This window comes from Biomphalaria glabrata, chromosome 2, assembly GCF_947242115.1.
Source record: "Biomphalaria glabrata chromosome 2, xgBioGlab47.1, whole genome shotgun sequence".
Lineage (NCBI taxonomy): Eukaryota > Metazoa > Mollusca > Gastropoda > Planorbidae > Biomphalaria > Biomphalaria glabrata.
This window is the reverse complement of record NC_074712.1, coordinates 26,120,640-26,142,698: the sequence shown is the minus strand read 5'-3', so window position 1 is coordinate 26,142,698 and position 22,059 is coordinate 26,120,640. Positions and strand designations below refer to the sequence as shown.

Genomic DNA, 22,059 nt, shown 5'->3' with positions numbered 1-22,059 from the left:
CCTCACCAGAATCGATAGGCAAGGGAGAGAAACAGCGTCTAGACTAATCACTTGGAGTTGCGTGCCCTTTGCTCTGCCCCGTCATCACTTGGAGTGGATCGATGACAATTTTTGTACTCACACATGTCATACTTTAGTTTAATCTATTTATAGCATACCAATGTGTGTGTGTATGTGTGTGTTGCAGTGCAATAAGTGTACATCTCTTTCTCTCACTTTTTTTCTCTCTTTCTATTTCTTTCTTTCTCTCTTACTTTCTCTTACTCTATTTTTTCTTTCTTTCTCTCTTTCCTTCTCTCTCTTTCTTTCTTTCTCTTTCTTTTTCTATTTCTTTCTCTCTCTATTTTTCTCTCTTCTTTTCTCTCGTTTTCTCTCTCTCTCTTTTTTTTCTCTCTCTGTCTCTCACTCTCTCTTTTACAGTTTCAAAAAAAACTGTGACACATTTAAATATCATGTTTTTCTTTCTTTAATAATTATCTCATATCTCCCAGGTGTACTCACTAATTAATAGACTGTTATAAACAATGCAATAAAGGGAAAAATAATCATTTTTATTTTTTGAGCTATTTTCTCTTTAATTAATATGTATCTTTGGTCTGTTCCAAACTTCTAGAACTTCAGTGTCTTGCAAGAACAAAAAACCGGTTTGAAAAGTGTCATTATAATGTATTTAGTTTAGTGAAATAAGTCGCACTCCTATTTGTAACATTCTAAATTACAGGTCATTACATTACCATTCTTTATATTACATGTCATAGCATTATAATCCATTACATTAAAATTCATAACATCACAAATCATTACACAAAATCCTTACATTACATCTCTGTTCTGCAAAAACTGCGTATATTAGCTCTAATACTGGGCGGGCGTTCTGTCCATGATTTGATGGAGGCCATTAACTTCTGTCAGGGGCTACACTTGAACTCTGAACTCAACAAATGTCTGGATGAACTTGTCTATGACGTTTGTTGATCTGTGGATGACTTGAACTCTGTCTTAAAATGTCCTTTGAGTAACTTGAGTCCTTGACCTCGCAGACTTCGGGATGTGGGTATAAGTGTAGAGACTTGTTCTAGAAAATAAATACGAAGTGAAACAGCAGCCTCGTTTTGATAAATTTATTTGGATTCAAAATGTTCTATGTAGACATACGTTAAGGACATGAGTTGAGAATCTGAGTTGTAGCCATGGTTGATTTAAAACATGATTTAGAGACGGAGTTAAAGACATTAGTTGAGAATCTGAGTTGTAGCCATGGTTGATTTAAAACATGATTTAGAGACGGAGTTAAAGACATTAGTTGAGAATCTGAGTTGTAGCCATGGTTGATTTAAAACATGATTCAAAGACTGAGTTAAAGGCATGAGTTGATAATATGAGTTGTAGCAATGGTTGATTTAAAACATGATTTAGAGACGGAGTTAAAGGCATGAGTTGATAATATGAGTTGTAGCCATGGTTAATTTAAAACATGATTCAAAGACAGAGTTAAAGACATGAGTTGATAATATGAGTTGTAGCCATGGTTGATTTAAAACATGATTCAACGACAGAGTTAAAGACATGAGTTGATAATATGAGTTGTAGCCATGGTTAATTTAAAACATGATTTAAAGACATGAGTGGTTTGTGGTGGCTAAGGGATAAAGCACCACATGACACTGTCGGTCGGCCATAGAAACAGAACACCGTGACATTATAGACCGTTAAGACCGCTAGGTGTGAAAGCCTAACTTGTTTCTAGAGACATGAGTTTCAAAGCTGGAGTTAAAATTTCATTAAAACTGATAAAAAACAATAACTTCAGAAGCATATTAATTAAAAACAATGATTATATGCTACCATTGATCAAGGTATTAATTAAAAACAATGATTATATGCTACCATTGATCAAGGTCTAGACTTGACTATGTTTATGTACATCTTTATTTAGAGTGATAGTCTCAGTAGATTTAATAAGGATCAAACTGCCGGCAAAATCTGATTGATACATGCTACTATTTCACTAAATGACATTATGTCTATTAAATGTTTAGAAACGTCAAACAAAAAGTGTGTGTTGACGAATACTTACTAGTGTATGATTCAAATATAGCATCTGTCTTTGAGCGTCCATCTTCCAAACCTGATCAAAAGAGTAAAATAACATTCTAGAACATTCTCAATGACCACATATCAATGAACTAGTGTGACGATGGTACTAAACTAGATAGAAAGAAATATACCAAAACTTCGTTTTTAGACTATGAAACCTATTTTATAAGCACTTGAACAGCTCAGTGGCTAGCATTGTCGAGACCTCAAGTTTAAATTCATACTCGAGAAATTTTTTTTCTTTAATTTGCTTTAAAAGGGCATCACGAGTATCTTCTTGTAGATACTCCTAGCCCCCCCCCCCCCCACAGCTAGTCCACACAAGTGATTGGATCAAAGCGCACTGCACTACGCATGAAAGTTGCGCTAAATAAAAAGATATAATAACAAGGTTACAAAAGACAGTTTGTGTGGAAACACAAACTCAAAATCGGCCCCCTAAGTGGTCCACCCAGGCAGGCTTCAATATTTTCAGAAAGAACATCCAAATGAAATTATATCAAAGACAAATGAGAGATAAGAATGGAGAAAGAAGGTTAACAGATCTTGTGTAGTGCCCCAACGGTCCCGCAGATCAAAGGATAGGTGAAAGTGAATGTAAAGCTAGATGTGCACCTGGCCTAACTAGTTCCCCTTTCAGACCTTGTTGTCTATAGGGCAGATGATGTAAAGTTCATCTGTTATTGTGGCCTACGGTTAACGAGGGTGTCATGTAGCCAGCACAACGACCAACCGCCTTTACTTTTCCCCATTAGAGCTGAGTGGACTCAGAGGCGCCCAAAGATTCCAAAGTTGAAAATCCCAGTCCTCACCAGGATTCGAACCCGGGAACCCCCGGTTCGGAAGCCAAGCGCTTTACCGCTCAGTATAGAGGTAGTATAGAGGTAGTTTAGAGGTAGTCTAAAGGTAGTCTAGAGGTAGTCTAAAGGTAGTCTAGAGGTAGTCTAAAGGTAGTCTAAAGGTAGTCTAAAGGTAGTCTAAAGGTAGTCTAGAGGTAGTCTAAAGGTAGTCTAAAGGTAGTCTAGAGGTAGTCTAAAGGTAGTCTAGAGGTAGTCTAGAGGTAGTCTAGAGGTAGTCTAAAGGTAGTCTAAAGGTAGTCTAAAGGTAGTCTAAAGGTAGTCTAAAGGTAGTCTAAAGGTAGTCTAGAGGTAGTCTAAAGGTAGTCTAGAGGTAGTCTAGAGGTAGTCTAGAGGTAGTCTAAAGGTAGTCTAAAGGTAGTCTAGAGGTAGTCTAGAGGTAGTCTAAAGGTAGTCTAAAGGTAGTCTAAAGGTAGTCTAAAGGTAGTATAGAGGTAGTCTAAAGGTAGTCTAGAGGTAGTCTAGAGGTAGTCTAAAGGTAGTCTAGAGGTAGTCTAAAGGTAGTCTAAAGGTAGTCTAAAGGTAGTCTAGAGGTAGTCTAAAGGTAGTCTAAAGGTAGTCTAGAGGTAGTCTAGAGGTAGTCTAAAGGTAGTCTAGAGGTAGTCTAGAGGTAGTCTAAAGGTAGTCTAAAGGTAGTCTAGAGGTAGTCTAAAGGTAGTCTAAAGGTAGTCTAAAGGTAGTCTAAAGGTAGTCTAGAGGTAGTCTAAAGGTAGTCTAGAGGTAGTCTAGAGGTAGTCTAGAGGTAGTCTAAAGGTAGTCTAAAGGTAGTCTAGAGGTAGTCTAAAGGTAGTCTAAAGGTAGTCTAAAGGTAGTCTAAAGGTAGTCTAAAGGTAGTATAGAGGTAGTCTAAAGGTAGTCTAGAGGTAGTCTAAGGTAGTCTAGAGGTAGTCTAAAGGTAGTCTAAAGGTAGTCTAAAGGTAGTATAGAGGTAGTCTAAAGGTAGTCTAGAGGTAGTCTAAAGGTAGTCTAGAGGTAGTCTAAAGGTAGTCTAAAGGTAGTCTAAAGATAGTATAGAGGTAGTCTAAAGGTAGTCTAGAGGTAGTCTAAAGGTAGTCTAAAGGTAGTCTAGAGGTAGTCTAAAGGTAGTCTAAAGGTAGTCTAAAGGTAGTCTAGAGGTAGTCTAAAGGTAGTCTAAAGGTAGTCTAGAGGTAGTCTAAAGGTAGTCTAGAGGTAGTCTAAAGGTAGTCTAGAGGTAGTCTAGAGGTAGTCTAGAGGTAGTCTAAAGGTAGTCTAGAGGTAGTCTAAAGGTAGTCTAAAGGTAGTCTAGAGGTAGTCTAAAGGTAGTATAAAGGTAGTCTAGAGGTAGTATAGAGGTAGTCTAGAGGTAGTCTAAAGGTAGTCTAGAGGTAGTCTAAAGGTAGTCTAAAGGTAGTCTAAAGGTAGTCTAGAGGTAGTCTAAAGGTAGTCTAGAGGTAGTCTAAAGGTAGTATAAAGGTAGTCTAGAGGTAGTATAGAGGTAGTATAGAGGTAGTCTAAAGGTAGTCTAGAGGTAGTCTAGAGGTAGTCTAAAGGTAGTCTAAAGGTAGTCTAAAGGTAGTCTAGAGGTAGTCTAAAGGTAGTATAGAGGTAGTCTAAAGGTAGTCTAGAGGTAGTCTAGAGGTAGTCTAAAGGTAGTCTAAAGGTAGTCTAAAGGTAGTCTAGAGGTAGTATAGAGGTAGTATAGAGGTAGTCTAGAGGTAGTCTAGAGGTAGTCTAGAGGTAGTCTAGAGGTAGTCTAAAGGTAGTCTAAAGGTAGTCTAAAGGTAGTCTAGAGGTAGTATAGAGGTAGTCTAAAGGTAGTCTAGAGGTAGTCTAGAGGTAGTCTAAAGGTAGTCTAAAGGTAGTCTAAAGGTAGTCTAAAGGTAGTCTAGAGGTAGTATAGAGGTAGTCTAAAGGTAGTCTAAAGGTAGTCTAGAGGTAGTATAGAGGTAGTATAGAGGTAGTCTAAAGGTAGTCTAGAGGTAGTATAGAGGTAGTCTAAAGGTAGTCTAGAGGTAGTCTAAAGATAGTCTACAGGTAGTCTAGAGGTAGTCTAAAGGTAGTCTAAAGGTAGTCTAGAGGTAGTCTAAAGGTAGTCTAAAGGTAGTCTAGAGGTAGTCTAAAGGTAGTCTAAAGGTAGTCTAGAGGTAGTCTAAAGGTAGTCTAAAGGTAGTCTAGAGGTAGTCTAAAGGTAGTCTAGAGGTAGTATAGAGGTAGTCTAAAGGTAGTATAGAGGTAGTCTAGAGGTAGTCTAAAGGTAGTCTAAAGGTAGTCTAAAGGTAGTCTAGAGGTAGTCTAAAGGTAGTCTAAAGGTAGTCTAGAGGTAGTCTAGAGGTAGTCTAAAGGTAGTCTAAAGGTAGTCTAGAGGTAGTCTAAAGGTAGTCTAGAGGTAGTCTAAAGGTAGTCTAAAGGTAGTCTAGAGGTAGTCTAAAGGTAGTCTAAAGGTAGTCTAGAGGTAGTCTAAAGGTAGTCTAAAGGTAGTCTAGAGGTAGTCTAAAGGTAGTCTAGAGGTAGTCTAAAGGTAGTCTAAAGGTAGTCTAAAGGTAGTCTAGATGTAGTCTAAAGGTAGTCTAAAGGTAGTCTAGAGGTAGTCTAAAGGTAGTCTAAAGGTAGTCTAAAGGTAGTCTAGAGGTAGTCTAAAGGTAGTCTAGAGGTAGTCTAGAGGTAGTCTAGAGGTAGTCTAAAGGTAGTCTAGAGGTAGTCTAAAGGTAGTCTAAAGGTAGTCTAAAGGTAGTCTAAAGGTAGTCTAGAGGTAGTCTAGAGGTAGTCTAAAGGTAGTCTAGAGGTAGTCTAGAGGTAGTCTAAAGGTAGTCTAAAGGTAGTCTAAAGGTAGTCTAAAGGTAGTCTAGAGGTAGTCTAGAGGTAGTCTAGAGGTAGTCTAAAGGTAGTCTAGAGGTAGTCTAGAGGTAGTCTAAAGGTAGTCTAAAGGTAGTCTAAAGGTAGTCTAAAGGTAGTCTAGAGGTAGTCTAGAGGTAGTCTAAAGGTAGTCTAAAGGTAGTCTAAAGGTAGTCTAGAGGTAGTCTAAAGGTAGTCTAAAGGTAGTCTAGAGGTAGTCTAAAGGTAGTCTAAAGGTAGTCTAAAGGTAGTCTAAAGGTAGTTTAAAGGTAGTCTAAAGGTAGTCTAGAGGTAGTCTAGAGGTAGTCTAAAGGTAGTCTAGAGGTAGTCTAAAGGTAGTCTAAAGGTAGTCTAGAGGTAGTCTAGAGGTAGTCTAAAGGTAGTCTAAAGGTAGTCTAGAGGTAGTCTAGAGGTAGTCTAGAGGTAGTCTAAAGGTAGTCTAGAGGTAGTCTAAAGGTAGTCTAAAGGTAGTCTAAAGGTAGTCTAGAGGTAGTCTAAAGGTAGTCTAAAGGTAGTCTAGAGGTAGTCTAAAGGTAGTCTAAAGGTAGTCTAAAGGTAGTCTAGAGGTAGTCTAAAGGTAGTCTAAAGGTAGTCTAGAGGTAGTCTAAAGGTAGTCTAAAGGTAGTCTAAAGGTAGTCTAAAGGTAGTCTAGAGGTAGTCTAGAGGTAGTCTAAAGGTAGTCTAAAGGTAGTCTAAAGGTAGTCTAGAGGTAGTCTAAAGGTAGTCTAGAGGTAGTCTAAAGGTAGTCTAAAGGTAGTCTAAAGGTAGTCTAGAGGTAGTCTAAAGGTAGTCTAAAGGTAGTCTAGAGGTAGTCTAGAGGTAGTCTAAAGGTAGTATAGAGGTAGTCTAAAGGTAGTCTAAAGGTAGTCTAGAGGTAGTCTAAAGGTAGTCTAGAGGTAGTCTAAAGGTAGTCTAAAGGTAGTCTAAAGGTAGTCTAGAGGTAGTCTAAAGGTAGTCTAGAGGTAGTCTAGAGGTAGTCTAAAGGTAGTCTAGAGGTAGTCTAGAGGTAGTCTAGAGGTAGTCTAAAGGTAGTCTAAAGGTAGTCTAGAGGTAGTCTAAAGGTAGTCTAGAGGTAGTCTAGAGGTAGTATAGAGGTAGTTTAGAGGTAGTCTAAAGGTAGTCTAGAGGTAGTCTAAAGGTAGTCTAGAGGTAGTCTAAAGGTAGTCTAGAGGTAGTCTAAAGGTAGTCTAGAGGTAGTCTAAAGGTAGTATAGAGGTAGTCTAAAGGTAGTCTAGAGGTAGTCTAAAGGTAGTATAGAGGTAGTCTAAAGGTAGTCTAGAGGTAGTCTAAAGGTAGTATAGAGGTAGTCTAAAGGTAGTCTAAAGGTAGTCTAAAGGTAGTCTAGAGGTAGTATAGAGATAGTCTAGGGACAGCCTAGAGATAGTCTAGCTAGAGATAGTCTAGCGATAGTTTGTTATAAGGAATTTTTAAAAATATGTTCATCTATTGTATGACTCAAAATCCAAAAAGTGACAAACTTTGCAAGTATTCAAAGTATCACTAGACTTTCCAATCTTACTAAGAATATTTTCATGAAGCAAAGACAACAATTCTAGCTCTTAAATCTCTGCTGTAAAATATTCATGATCTTATAACCCAACTAATAGATGAATCACAGCTTAGTGTGCTTGAGCAAGCCACAAGTGTTAAATATGGTGATAGACATATCGCTAGTCAGAAGAGTTTCGTCTCTAGAGATTTAATTATTAGATCTATATTGTCAGCTCTAAATTGTTAGATTAATCATTTAAATGGAAACCGAAGCAAGCAAACACTCAAAGGATCAAAATGAAGAGTTTATTTCCTTAACTACAGATGAGAAATGAGTACACAAACATACATGTTTTAGTTCGCTATGAGTTCATTCAGCACTGGCCTGCAGGGTCGCCACCACTGCCTTTCACTAACATACAAGGTTCAACGTTGCTATGTCTTAACGTACCTGTAGTGGTCGCTAGCTTACCATTAACACAGGTCACAGTTCTTGCCGCTAACACAGGTCACAGTACTTGCCGCTAACACAGGTCACAGTACTTGGCGCTAACACAGGTCACAGTACTTGCCGCTCTCTACCTTCTCCTCGTCGTCTCAACCAACGATAGACTACATAAACTACCAGGAATGGCTTCCACTAATAGGAACGACTCTTTCCACAGTTTCCTCACACAAATTCTTCCTGACTAGACAACCTACACTGCTTCTCATCTGCTGACCACACTGACAATGATCCTTTCTATAACTCAGGCGGTTCTAGCCTTTCTCTAATTTATTTCTCCATCTACTTAATTAACCGGAATCAACAGTCCACCATCTTGTCTCTACCCTCTGTTCATCACTCGTCTTTAACAGTGCTCTAATGCGCACCATATGCATCAGCAGAGATATAACAATATACGTATATATTACATATAAATAAAAAAAAAGTTCCCTTTTCAGACCTTGTGGTCTATAGGGTAGATAGGGTCATCTGTTTCTGTGACCTACGGTTAACAACGGTGTCATGTGGCCAGCACAACGACCAACAGCCTTTACTTTTCCCTTACTAATGTCAGGTACCCATTAGAGACTCAGAGGCGCCCGAAGATCCCGAAATTAAAAATCCCAGTCTTCACCAGGGTTCGAACCCCGGTCCCCGGTTCGGAAGCCAAGCGCTTTACCGCTCAGCCACTGCGCCTCGTATATATAAATAAATAGATAACAATATATGTGTATATAAGAATAAATATATAACAATGTATTTGTATATGCATAATCAGGGGCAGAGGATGCCAGTGAAAACTGTAATTTCGTATTTCGGGATTTCTGGCATGCTTCTAGGTACCTGCTATTATTTGGAAAAAAAAAACACATAAGAACGGTTGTGCTGGCCACATGACACTCTTCTTAAACATGAAACCTTTCTTAACAGACAGCTTTACATTTTCTGATTGAAAACTCTAAAAACAAAAGATATTTGACTTGAAGCACGGCCGAGGATCTGATTCTCTGCGGATCATTGGGGCCCGAATGGAGAGTTTGACCCTTTTAGTAACAACTGGCTTCAACGTTTACTTTGAGGAAGCGCAAGGGCTGAGCAGTAAAGCGCTTGGCTTCCAAACCGGGGGGTCCCAGGTTCGAATCCAGGTGAAGACTGGAATTTGAATTTTGGGATCCTTGGGTGCCTCTGAGCCACTCAGTTCTAATGGGTACCCGACATTAGTTGGGGAAAAGTAAAGGCAGTTGGTCGTTGTGCTGGCCACATGACACCATCGTAGGCCACTGAAACAGATGACCTTTTAATCTTCTTTTCCCCTATAGAACGCAAGATCTGAAAGGACAACTTTAGTTTACTTTACTCGGTGTTTACTTTGCACGAGGGTGGGTGAGAGAGAGTGGGATAGACTGGGTGCTGACCACACAATCAAAGAAACGACCAACTTCCTTTTGCCTGTGGACCTTGTGTCACTCTTTAGGGACTTACGTCATAAGATTGGCGATTTTCAATAGTCCATTCCCTTGATAGTGTCCACTCTACAGGGTGACCAGTTACTTTTACGCTAGACGGAACGGTTGTAGGAGGTAGGCTTTGTTCACTGGATGACTCGTGGGCGGAACTGTTGGGTCTGTTGGACATACTAGCTGTCAACCTGCAATCAGGCAGTCAGGCAATTATCTGTCGTATTGATAGAAATATTGTAAACCGTGAGTTACATTTCAAAATTGTTAATCTATTACTTATTAAAGTAATCAACAAATATAAAGTTTTGGTTGAAGTCTGGGGTACAAAATTAGCTAATGCTATCTATCAGTTTGGTTGGACACTGATGCAAGGGAAATAACCAGTAAAATGTTTATACTAATAGTTTTCATCATTGGTGTGTGTTACCCCTAAAGTGAAGAAATAGGTTATTCTTCAGATTATCTTAGGTCATCCATTACTGTGCGGAAAATTGTAATTTGTTTTGTTTTAACATCACCCTTGCATTTTATCTAAATAAATTGCACATAACCTAGTAAGCACTGGAAAGTAAGATCTATAGGGGTGTTATTTAAATATTTATTGACTTATAAAGAATCATGCTCACATAATCAAACATTTATTAAAATGGAATAATTTCAAGAGTAATAATACATTAATTAGAAATCCGAAATTTAAATATCAAACTATTTAAATTATTATTACTATTAATGTAATGAATTTACAATATTTACAAAATTATCTTGACATAAATTTGCCAAATGTCTGGATCAGTGTCATTTTGTATTACTTAGAAACTGTTATTTGTGTCAATCTGCAAGCAGACATTTTTATGTACAATTCCTTTTGCATTCACAATGTCTGAACCACAACCACGAGATTTCTTTAGTGCAGCTCGATGTGAAGATAGTTCTACAGGGACATTTTTGATCTTACAAAATCTCTGACTTTAAAGTTAGCAAACAATTGTTTTAAAATACCAGTTTTAGTTTATAAAAGCCCCCGCTGTTTGTACTAAGAACCATAGTTAAAACCAAACGGGCATCAGTATTAGCTTTGTCTTCAGGTATTTAATTCTCAACATTAACACCCTCAGCGAAATTTGGGTGTCTAGAAACTGCTATCATTTTCATTGCTTGCTTTCCTAAACCTTTTTTTTTTTTTTTGCCTGGAGGGGGAGGGTCCTTAAAACTTGCTAGCAATTTCTTGGCATTTCTTTGTCAGCTTTTTGTTTAGGCTTCATCCGAGACCAACCGTTATAGAAGGCCAAGTCACATGTGTGTACGACGTGGCAATGACTTATTGGTCTAAACTGCCCACAGGTTGTGACATTGCAGATCAGTGTTCCAGCCTTCTTTAATGAATGGTTTCGCCTCATCACACTGTACTCTCTGATCCATGTTCTTTTGACAGATGTTGCACAGTACATGCTAACCAAAGCCTCTCTCTAGTTCGCAAACAAACATATCAGACGATGTACACTTGTCAGCAGCTGGTGACCTGCTTTTGAGCATTCACCTTAAGAGAAACAAACTTTTCAACGGTACGAAGCCAAATAAAAAAATTGTTGACTGTATTTCCCCATTCCTCTCTGTCTGTTGCCTCACAATCTCTTTCAATGACAGGCCCCGCCCATTCTTGTATAATGTCTTCCCATCACTTTCTGTGTCTTCAAGAGAATGTACTATTTACAAACGTTTCCTTAGAGAAAAGGTGATATCGTTTTCGTCCTATTCTTTCCGTTAGTCAGTGTGTTCGATTGACAGATAGGGAATTATGTATTTTAAATGAACCATGTAAATATACAGAAACCATTTTTAAAATCATGATTTAAAAGTTACTTTATCTCTCTATACTCACCATAAAACACCACAAATTAGCCGTAAATATATCTGTTGAATGTAATGAACCATTGCTATCAATGGGATCTATATGGGCACCCTTATCTTGTCATTATCTTATTATTTTGTCATAATCTTATCATTATCTTATCACTATTTTGTCATTATTTTATCATTATCTTGACAATATCTTATCTTATCATTCTCTTGTCATATGTGCAAAAATTATTACTTTTAACTTATAAATTATATATAATACATAGACACACGTGGAAAACATTATTCTTAATTTTCTAATTACTTTGCTTTATTAAGAAGACTGCAGGGGACCCGCACTGATCCATATAATTATTATAGTAGTTGACAATGAGCCTCTTATTTTTCCTATCTCCAATGGTAATAATGTGCTAATCCTGGTTGTTCCTTAATATTTATAAAGTTACTGCCCTTTGATCATAAAGCTTGCAAAATGTTTTTCTATTCATGTGAATGCAAATAATTGACAGAATGCTTTCTTGTTGAACCTTCCAGTCTGTGGAAAAGTGTTTTTTTTTTTACAGTAACACAGTTACAAGAGCGACTCATTAGTTAGAAACAACAAATAAGTTACTAAGAATTGTTCTCGTGAAACATGTTTTATAAGTCTTCTTCTTCCCTTTGCAAAGTACCTAAAGTCTCTTCATTGAAGAGTGTGTAGCCTTCCTTCTCTAACAAACTCTTCTATTTGACTAGACAAGTTGTACAAGGAGTCTAACACTAAAGAATGAAGAGAGTATTTCATTAACAAAAAAAAAAAAAACTTGACGTAATTAGATCAAGTGACACATTAATAAATGATGAATTGTATAAGAAAGCGATATAGATGGGGCACTACGTAGAAGCTGATTATTCGGTTACTAGCTAGAGTGTATTTATGAATAAATTAATTAAATAAAATTCTGATTTCATATAATGCTGGACGCAATCCACTAGCTTTACAAATGTAAATATCAATTTTAAAAAGGCATTGGGATTACAGACTACCTATTAACTATTGTAAAAAGACGAAAGCTTAAAACCTTTGGCCACATTACAAGATCTACGGGGCTCGCAAAGACCTTCCTTCAGGGAACAGTGCCAGGAAAAGAAGAAGAGGCAGACAGAAAAAAAGCGATGGGAGGACAACATTAAAGAATGGACGGGCCTGCCACTGAGAGAGGTTCTAAACAAGGCAAAAAAAAAGGGAGGAATGGAGAAAGACGGTCGTCAAATCTTGCCTGGTGCCCCAACGGTCCAACAGACTAAGGGATAGGTAAAGGTAAACAAAAATGTCACTTATTTAACAAGAAATGTCAAAATTAGGTCTAGTCTAGACTTTAGTCTCTATACAAGCCATTAATCTATCAAGATCCTGATGAATATTTTAAAAAAAAAGAATAATTATTACGACTTACGAGAATCACAGACTTTCACCTTGCACTGTGGATTGGTTCACTCTAGACTCTTTTCACCTTGCACTATGGATTGGTTCACTCTAGACTCTTTTCACCTTGCACTGTGGATTGGTTCACTCTAGACTCTTTTCACCTTGCACTGTGGATTGGTTCACTCTAGACTCTTTTCACCTTGCACTGTGAATTGGTTCACTCTAGACTCTTTATTTCACCTTGCACTGTGGATTGGTTCACTCTAGTCTACAGTGGAGAGCATGTAACATGTTAGTACCGCGACGTCACAATGGCGTGTAGGTCAATATTAAACCTAAACAGAGACTGGTAGAGCCAGTCTTGATCTCTGATGTCATTGTTGTCTGTATTGATTTTATTGGATCTTTCATGAATTCGTTTTTGTATGGTCACGACGTTCAAAAGATTAACATAGCATATATTGACTCAATGGAGACTTAATTGGTCACGTGTCTAGTTCTTATGGGGCTGTCACATGTCATTGTGTCTACACGATGTTAGAATATACTGCACTCAGTAGACGGAATCGGGATTTGGTTGCGGTACAGAGTTTTTGCATCACTGCTTCAATAGGTCCTTATTAAATATAAATTTTATATGAATACTGTATGCCATAATTTTTTGAAAACTTTTGTTTGTTTTTCAAGAAGTAATCCAAGGTCAAGAAAACAAAGCTTATCCGATAGTAAAAATTCTACTTTTAAAACTATATCTATCAAAAATGTAGAATCTATTTCCGTTTTTCGATATCAAACAAAATAATTTATAAGCAATAATTAATTGACTAATTGGTTAATTTTTTAATTGAATCATGTTTTGTAAACTAAAATAAATCATTGTGTGAGGTTTTAACTTGCTCCGAGAATGGGTGTGGGAGAAATTACGTGCTCAAGTATTTAATGGGAGGAAACCCTACATATTTAGCCGTATATGAAAATACTGAAGAATTTATTTCCCTTCTTGGTATCAAACGAAATAATTGATAACCACTAATTAATTGACAAATTTGTACCTTTTCAAATTAATTCATGTCCTGTCTATGTCAATAAATAACTGTGTAAGTTTCAACTTGATCCGTGAATGGGTGTAGAAGAAATAATGTGTTCATAAGACAGAGATGATATCAGCTTTGCAATACAAACATTATCTTGTGGATAATTGTATAGTCAAAATAGTGTTCTTGTGTTAATGCATGTGCATGTTTGAATCAAAGTAAAAACCACTATTGGTCACTCGTGATATTGAAACTAAGTATCTAAATAATAAGGCTTGGTTTCGAGTCCAAAGATTAATGAGGAATGAAGTATTTCCATTGTCTACGTAGCCCCCAGCTGCCACAAAGAGCACACAGACCTAACCATTGTGTCCGCCGCTGGTTGATTTAGATTTGTCTTTCTCCGACTACGTCTGTCCTCGGCAGTAAATGTTCTGTTGGCCTCCAATGTGTATCTCGCGGTCTTTGTAAGTGATCTCTAGCTGCCTAGTTCTCAAGCCACCTGCAGTAAGCTGCTCTCTTCTATGTCAGTTAAACCATTTCGTAGAGAGGAACGTTTGCAACTAACAATAGATTACTATAAAACCTTCTATTTTTATAAGCACCTTCCTTGAACAATAGTTCTCGTCATAACTGAAGGAGACTGAGCAAGCTTTAACCCTCAAGTTCAAAATCAGCTCGTTCACCTTTTTTTTTTAAATAAATGCATTTAAAAGTGACCACCCAGATACACCCTTCGTTCATATCACACCCCCCTCCAACTGGTTCAGACAAGTGATAGGATTATAGAGTATCAAGAAAGCTAAAAGCATAAAATTGCGCTAAACAAAAACAATTGCTAAAAATATTTCTTATCGCACAGATTTATTATTGTTAGTCTAGATCTATTACAAATTTAATGACCCGGAATTGACCGAGATATTTCCATTTCGATAAGTTGTTTTTTTTTGTTACTGTATCTTGTAATGTTTTTCTTGTTTCTTTCTACGCTGATCAAATTTGTTAATTTCACTTGTATGATGATTTATTAAATGGAGGAGAGTTTCACTAAAAATCAAATTTATAAACAAGACTCGTTGTATTGCTCGTTGAGTTGCACTTTTGTTTCTTCACAGTAGACCCATTGCTCCTAGAGTGTACTTTTGTTTCTTTATAGTAGACCCATTGCTCCAAAAGTGCACTTTTGTTTCTTTATAGCAGACCCATTGCTCCTAGAGTTGCACTTTTGTTTCTTTACAGTAGACCCATTGCTCCTAGAGTGTACTTTTGTTTCTTTATAGTAGACCCATTGCTCCAAAAGTGTACTTTTGTTTCTTTATAGTAGACCCATTGCTCAAAAAGTGCACTTTTGTTTCTTTATAGCAGACCCATTGCTCCAAAAGTGCACTTTTGTTTCTTTATAGCAGACCCATTGCTCCTAGAGTTGCACTTTTGTTTCTTTATAGTAGACCCATTGCTCCTAGAGTGTACTTTTGTTTCTTTATAGCAGACCCATTGCTCCTAGAGTTGCACTTTTGTTTCTTTATAGTAGACCCATTGCTCCTAGAGTGTACTTTTGTTTCTTTATAGTAGACCCATTGCTCCAAAAGTGCACTTTTGTTTCTTTATAGCAGACCCATTGCTTCTAGAGTTGCACTTTTGTTTCTTCATAGTAGACCCATTGCTCCTAGAGTGTACTTTTGTTTCTTTATAGTAGACCCATTGCTCCAAAAGTGCACTTTTGTTTCTTTATAGCAGACCCATTGCTTCTAGAGTTGCACTTTTGTTTCTTTACAGTAGACCCATTGCTCCTAGAGTTGCACTTTTGTTTCTTTAAAGTAGACCCATTGCTCCTAGAGTGTACTTTTGTTTCTTTATAGTAGACCCATTGCTCCAAAAGTGCACTTTTGTTTCTTTATAGCAGACCCATTGCTTCTAGAGTTGCACATTTGTTTCTTTATAGCAGACCCATTGCTCCTAGAGTTGTACTTTTGTTTCTTTAAAGTAGACCCATTGCTTCTAGAGTTAAACTTTTGTTTCTTTACAATAAACCCATTGCTGCTAGAGTTGCACTTTTGTTTCTTTATAGTAGACCCATTGCTCCTAGAGTTGCACTTTTGTTTCTTTACAATAGACACATTGCTTCTAGAGTTGCACTTTTGTTTCTTTATAGTAGACCCATTGCTCCTAGAGTTGCACTTTTGTTTCTTTATAGTAGATCCATTGCTCCTAGAGTTGCACTTTTGTTTCTTCATAGTAGACCCATTGCTTCTAGAGTTGCAATTTTGTTTCTTTATAGTAGACCCATTGCTCCTAGAGTTGCACTTTTGTTTCTTCATAGTAGACCCATTGCTTTTAGAGTTGCACTTTTGTTTCTTCATAGTAGACCCATTGCTCATAGAGTTGCACTTTTGTTTCTTCTCAGTAGACCCATTGCTCATAGAGTTGCACTTTTGTTTCTTTACAGTAGACCCATTGCTCCTAGAGTTGCACTTTTGTTTCTTCACAGTAGACCCATTGCTCCTAGAGTTGCACTTTTGTTTCTTCACAGTAGACCATTGCTCATAGAGTTGCACTTTTGTTTCTTCACAGTAGACCCATTGCTCCTAGAGTTGCACTTTTGTTTCTTCACAGTAGACCCATTGCTCCTAGAGTTGCACTTTTGTTTCTTCATAGTAGACCCATTGCTTTTAGAGTTGCACTTTTGTTTCTTCATAGTAGACCCATTGCTCATAGAGTTGCACTTTTGTTTCTTCTCAGTAGACCCATTGCTCATAGAGTTGCACTTTTGTTTCTTTACAGTAGACCCATTGCTCCTAGAGTTGCACTTTTGTTTCTTCACAGTAGACCCATTGCTCCTAGAGTTGCACTTTTGTTTCTTCACAGTAGACCATTGCTCATAGAGTTGCACTTTTGTTTCTTCACAGTAGACCCATTGCTCCTAGAGTTGCACTTTTGTTTCTTCACAGTAGACCCATTGCTCCTAGAGTTGCACTTTTGTTTCTTCACAGTAGACCCATTGCTCCTAGAGTTGCACTTTCTTTCTTTACAGTACACCCATTGCTCCAAAAGTGCACTTTTGTTTCTTCATAGTAGACCCATTGCTCCTAGAGTTGCACTTTTGTTTCTTTAAAGTAGACACATTGCTCCAAATGAGACTGTGTTTCTTTACAATAGACCCATTGCTCCAAAAATGCACTTTTGTTTCTTTACAGTAGACCCATTGCTCCAAAAGTGCACTTTTGTTTCTTCATAGTAGACCCATTGCTCCTAGAGTTGTACTTTTGTTTCTTAACAGTAGACCCATTGCTTCAAAAGTGCACTTTTGTTTCTTCATAGTAGACCCATTGCTCCTAGAGTTGCACTTTTGTTTCTTTAAAGTAGACACATTGCTCCAAAAGAGCACTTTTGTTTCTTTACAATAGACCCATTGCTCCAAAAGTGCACTTTTGTTTCTTTACAGTAGACCCATTGCTCCAAAAGTGCACTTTTGTTTCTTCATAGTAGACCCATTGCTCCTAGAGTTGCACTTTTGTTTCTTCACAGTAGACCCATTGCTCATAGAGTTGCACTTTTGTTTCTTCACAGTAGACCCATTGCTCCTAGAGTTCCATTTTTGTTTCTTCACAGTAGACCCATTGCTCCTAGAGTTGCACTTTGTTTCTTTACAGTGACCCATTGCTCTAAAAGTGAACTTTTGTTTCTTCATAGTAGACCCATTGCTCCTAGAGTTGCACTTTTGTTTCTTTAAAGTAGACACATTGCTCCAAAAGAGCACTTTTGTTTCTTTACAATAGACGCATTGCTCCTAGAGTTGCACTTTTGTTTCTTCACAGTAGACACATTGCTAGTAGAGTTGCATTTTAGTTTCTTTACAGTAGACCCGTTGCTCATAGAGTTGCACTTTTTTTTCTTTATAGTAGACCCATTGCTCCTAGAGTTGCACTTTTGTTTCTTTATAGTAGACCCATTGCTCCAAATGTGCACTTTTGTTTCTTCATAGTAGACCCATTGCTCCTAGAGTTGCACTTTTGTTTCTTTAAAGTAGACCCATTGCTCCTAGAGTTGCACTTTTGTTTCTTTACATTAGACCCATTGCTCCTAGAGTGCACTTTTGTTTCTTTACAGTAGACCCATTGCTCCAAAAGTGCACTTTTGTTTCTTCATAGTAGACCCATTGCTCCTAGAGTTGCACTTTTGTTTCTTTAAAGTAGACCCATTGCTCCTAGAGTTGCACTTTTGTTTCTTTAAAGTAGACCCATTGCTCCTAGAGTTGCACTTTTGTTTCTTTAAAGTAGACCCATTGCTCCTAGAGTTGCACTTTTGTTTCTTTAAAGTAGACCCATTGCTCCTAGAGTTGCACTTTTGTTTCTTTAAAGTGGACCCATTGCTCCTAGAGTTGCACTTTTGTTTCTTTAAAGTAGACCCATTGCTCCTATAGTTGCACTTTTGTTTCTTTAAAGTAGACCCATTCCTCCTAGAGTTGCACTTTTGTTTCTTTACAGTAGACCCATTGCTCCTAGAGTTGCACTTTTGTTTCTTTACAGTAGACCCATTGCTTCTATAGTTGCACTTTTGTTTCTTTAAAGTAGACCCATTGCTCCTAGAGTTGCACTTTTGTTTCTTTACAGTAGACCCATTGCTTCTAGAGTTGCACTTTTGTTTCTTTACAGTAGACCCATTGCTCCTAGAGTTGCACTTTTGTTTCTTTACAGTAGACTTATTGCTCCTAGAGTTGCACTTTTGTTTCTTTACAGTAGACCAATTGCTCCTAGAGTTGCACTTTTGTTTATTTACAGTAGACCCATTGCTCCTAGAGTTGCACTTTTGTTTATTTATAGTTGAATCATTTCTCCTAAAGTTGCACTTTTGTTTCTTTTCAGTAGACTTATTGCTCATAGAGTTGCACTTTTGTTTCTTCATAGTAGACCCATTGCTCCTAGCGTGCACTTTTGTTTCTTCATAGTAGACCCGTTGCTCCTCCAGTTGCAATTTTGTTTCTTTACAGTAGACCCATTGCTCCTAGAGTTGCACTTTTGTTTCTTTAAAGTAGACCCATTGCTCCTAGAGTTGCACTTTTGTTTCTTTACAGTAGAGCCATTGCTCCTTGAGTTGCACTTTTGTTTCTTTAAAGTAGACCCATTGCTTCTAGAGTTGCACTTTTGTTTCTTTACAGTAGAGCCATTGCTCCTTGAGTTGCACTTTTGTTTCTTTACAGTAGAGCCATTGCTCCTTGAGTTGCACTTTTGTTTCTTTAAAGTAGACCCATTGCTTCTAGAGTTGCACTTTTGTTTCTTTACAGTAGACCCATTGCTTCTAGAGTTGCACTTTTGTTTCTTTACAGCAGACCCATTGGTTCTAGAGTTGCACTTTTGTTTCTTTACAGTAGACCCATTGCTTCTAGAGTTGCACTTTTGTTTCTTTACAGCAGACCCATTGCTCCTAGAGTTGCACTTTTGTTTCTTTAAAGTAGACCCATTGCTCCTAGAGGTGCACTTTTGTTTCTTCATAGTAGACCCATTGCTTCTAGAGTTGCACTTTTGTTTCTTTACAGTAGACCCATTGGTTCTAGAGTTGCACTTTTGTTTCTTTACAGTAGACCCATTGCTTCTAGAGTTGCACTTTTGTTTCTTTACAGCAGACCCATTGCTTCTAGAGTTGCACTTTTGTTTCTTTACAGTAGATCCATTGCTTCTAGAGTTGCACTTTTGTTTTTCATAGTAGACCCAATGCTCCTAGAGTTGCACTTTTATTTCTTTATAGCGGACCCATTGCTGCTAGAGTTGCACTTTTGTTTCTTCATAGTAGACCCATTGCTCCTAGAGTTGCACTTTTGTTTCTTCATAGTAGACCCATTGCTCCTAGAGTTGCACTTTTGTTTCTTCACAGTAGACCCGTTGCTCTTAGAGTGCACTTTTGTTTCTTTACAGTAGATCCATTGCTCTTAGAGTGCACTTTTGTTTCTTTACAGTCGATCCATTGCTCTTTGAGTGCACTTTTGTTTCTTTACAGTAGATCCATTGCTCTTAGAGTGCACTTTTGTTTCTTTACAGTAGATCCATTGCTTCTAGAGTTGCACTTTTGTTTCTTTACAGTAGAGCCATTGCTTCTAGAGTTGCACTTTTGTTTCTTTACAGTAGATCCATTGCTTCTAGAGTTGCACTTTTGTTTCTTTACAGTAGAGCCATTGCTCCTTGTTTATTTACAGTAGACCAATTGCTCCTAGAGTTGCACTTTTGTTTATTTACAGTAGACCAATTGCTCCTAGAGTTGCACTTTTGTTTATTTACAGTAGACCCATTGCTTCTAGAGTTGCACTTTTGTTTCTTTACAGTAGAGCCATTGCTCCTTGAGTTGCACTTTTGTTTCTTTACAGTAGAGCCATTGCTCCTTGAGTTGCACTTTTGTTTCTTTAAAGTAGACCCATTGCTTCTAGAGTTGCACTTTTGTTTCTTTACAGTAGACCCATTGCTTCTAGAGTTGCACTTTTGTTTCTTTACAGTAGACCAATTGCTCCTAGAGTTGCACTTTTGTTTATTTACAGTAGACCCATTGCTCATAGAGTTGCACTTTTGTTTATTTACAGTAGACCAATTGCTTTTTTGTTTATTTACAGTAGACCCATTGCTCCTAGAGTTGCACTTTTGTTTCTTTACAGTAGACCCATTGCTCCTAGAGTTGCACTTTTGTTTCTTTACAGTAGACCCATTGCTCCTAGAGTTGCACTTTTGTTTATTTACAGTAGACCAATTGCTCCTTGAGTTGCACTTTTGTTTCTTTAAAGTAGACCCATTGCTTCTAGAGTTGCACTTTTTTTTCTTTACAGTAGAGCCATTGCTCCTTGAGTTGCACTTTTGTTTCTTTACAGTAGAGCCATTGCTCCTTGAGTTGCACTTTTGTTTCTTTAAAGTAGACCCATTGCTTCTAGAGTTGCACTTTTGTTTCTTTACAGTAGACCCATTGCTTCTAGAGTTGCACTTTTGTTTCTTTACAGCAGACCCATTGGTTCTAGAGTTGCACTTTTGTTTCTTTACAGTAGACCCATTGCTTCTAGAGTTGCACTTTTGTTTCTTTACAGCAGACCCATTGCTCCTAGAGTTGCACTTTTGTTTCTTTAAAGTAGACCCATTGCTCCTAGAGTTGCACTTTTGTTTCTTCATAGTAGACCCATTGCTTCTAGAGTTGCACTTTTGTTTCTTTACAGTAGACCCATTGCTTCTAGAGTTGCACTTTTGTTTCTTTACAGCAGACCCATTGCTTCTAGAGCTGCACTTTTGTTTCTTTACAGTAGACCCATTGCTTCTAGAGTTGCACTTTTGTTTTTCATAGTAGACCCAGTGCTCCTAGAGTTGCACTTTTGTTTCTTTATAGCGGACCCATTGCTGCTAGAGTTGCACTTTTGTTTCTTCATAGTAGACCCATTGCTCCTAGAGTTGCACTTTTGTTTCTTCATAGTAGACCCATTGCTCCTAGAGTTGCACTTTTGTTTCTTCACAGTAGACCCGTTGCTTTTAGAGTGCACTTTTGTTTCTTTACAGTAGACTCATTGCTCCTAGAGTTGCACTTTTGTTTCTTTACAGTAGATCCATTTCTCTTAGAGTGCACTTTTGTTTCTTTACAGTCGATCCATTGCTCTTTGAGTGCACTTTTGTTTCTTTACAGTAGATCCATTGCTCTTAGAGTGCACTTTTGTTTCTTTAAAGTAGATCCATTGCTTCTAGAGTTGCACTTTTGTTTCTTTACAGTAGAGCCATTGCTTCTAGAGTTGCACTTTTGTTTATTTACAGTAGACCCATTGCTTCTAGAGTTGCACTTTTGTTTCTTTACAGTAGACCAATTGCTTCATGTCATGGATCCAGCCTCCATCTACAGAATTTTCAGCATTTAAGCATTAACTCTTTCTCTCCTAATTGACGATACCATGGTTGATTTTGACCTACTTTTTTTTAAAAAGTATTTTAAATTAATATTTATCCTGTTTTTTTAGGTCTAAAAAATACTAAAAATTCAAAAATTTGTAAAAAATTTAACATACTTAAATCTTTAATTCTGACGTTGTATCAATTTAGAGGATTCTTTTTTCTTATCTTTTAATTCAATTTCATGTATTTCTGATCAATAGTTTTTACAAAATTCAGAGTTTTAATTTGTATACAATAAACAATATGGCCGCCGTTACCATGGCAACCATCATTCAAAAATATTTTTTTTAGCATTATTTATTTTAGATTTTCATTATATGTTACCATAACAAATTTCAAAGGCCTAGCTTCAGAAATAACAAAAATAAGATTTTCAGGGATACCTCCCCTTAAAATAAATTAATGTTTACTTTGATAAACTTGACTTTGTGTTATATAAAAATCCCAAATACAACATTTTCTGATAACAAACAACAAAGATATTGAAGCTTAATAATAAAAGGGGAGTGAAATAGTAATGAGCAAAATGAAAATTTCTTCGACACGTTGACAAATAATTACGTAGAGAATGGCTTAATTCCGTGTTACTGTTGACTTCGATCTGATTGCTACTTTTGTCTCAAAACAATTGAATAGAAACATTAATCCCTTTCCAGTTCCCAGCTGACGTCAAA

General features: G+C 37.3%; 1 protein-coding gene across 1 annotated transcript; it reads right to left on the bottom strand.

Annotated features, from left to right (window-relative positions):
• Positions 1 to 450: 450 nt before the first annotated feature.
• Positions 451 to 9,399, bottom strand: LOC106055814 (uncharacterized). The gene is made up of 3 exons (XM_056019763.1): positions 9,208 to 9,399; positions 2,078 to 2,128; positions 451 to 1,075 (listed from the first exon to the last, which is right to left on the bottom strand). The coding sequence occupies exons 1-3, from the start codon at positions 9,358 to 9,360 to the stop codon at positions 935 to 937; spliced, it is 345 nt and encodes a 114-aa protein (XP_055875738.1). The 5' UTR covers positions 9,361 to 9,399; the 3' UTR covers positions 451 to 934.
• Positions 9,400 to 22,059: the final 12,660 nt, after the last annotated feature.

Coding starts and splice junctions, on each gene's coding strand:
- LOC106055814 (XM_056019763.1), bottom strand. CDS start 9,360: ATGTCCAACAGACCCAACAGTTCCGCCCACGAGTCATCCAGTGAACAA. Junction 2,129..9,207: donor AAAATCGCCAATCTTATGAC/GTAAGTCCCTAA, acceptor TCTTTTGATCAG/GTTTGGAAGATGGACGCTCA. Junction 1,076..2,077: donor TATATTTGAATCATACACTA/GTAAGTATTCGT, acceptor TTTATTTTCTAG/AACAAGTCTCTACACTTATA.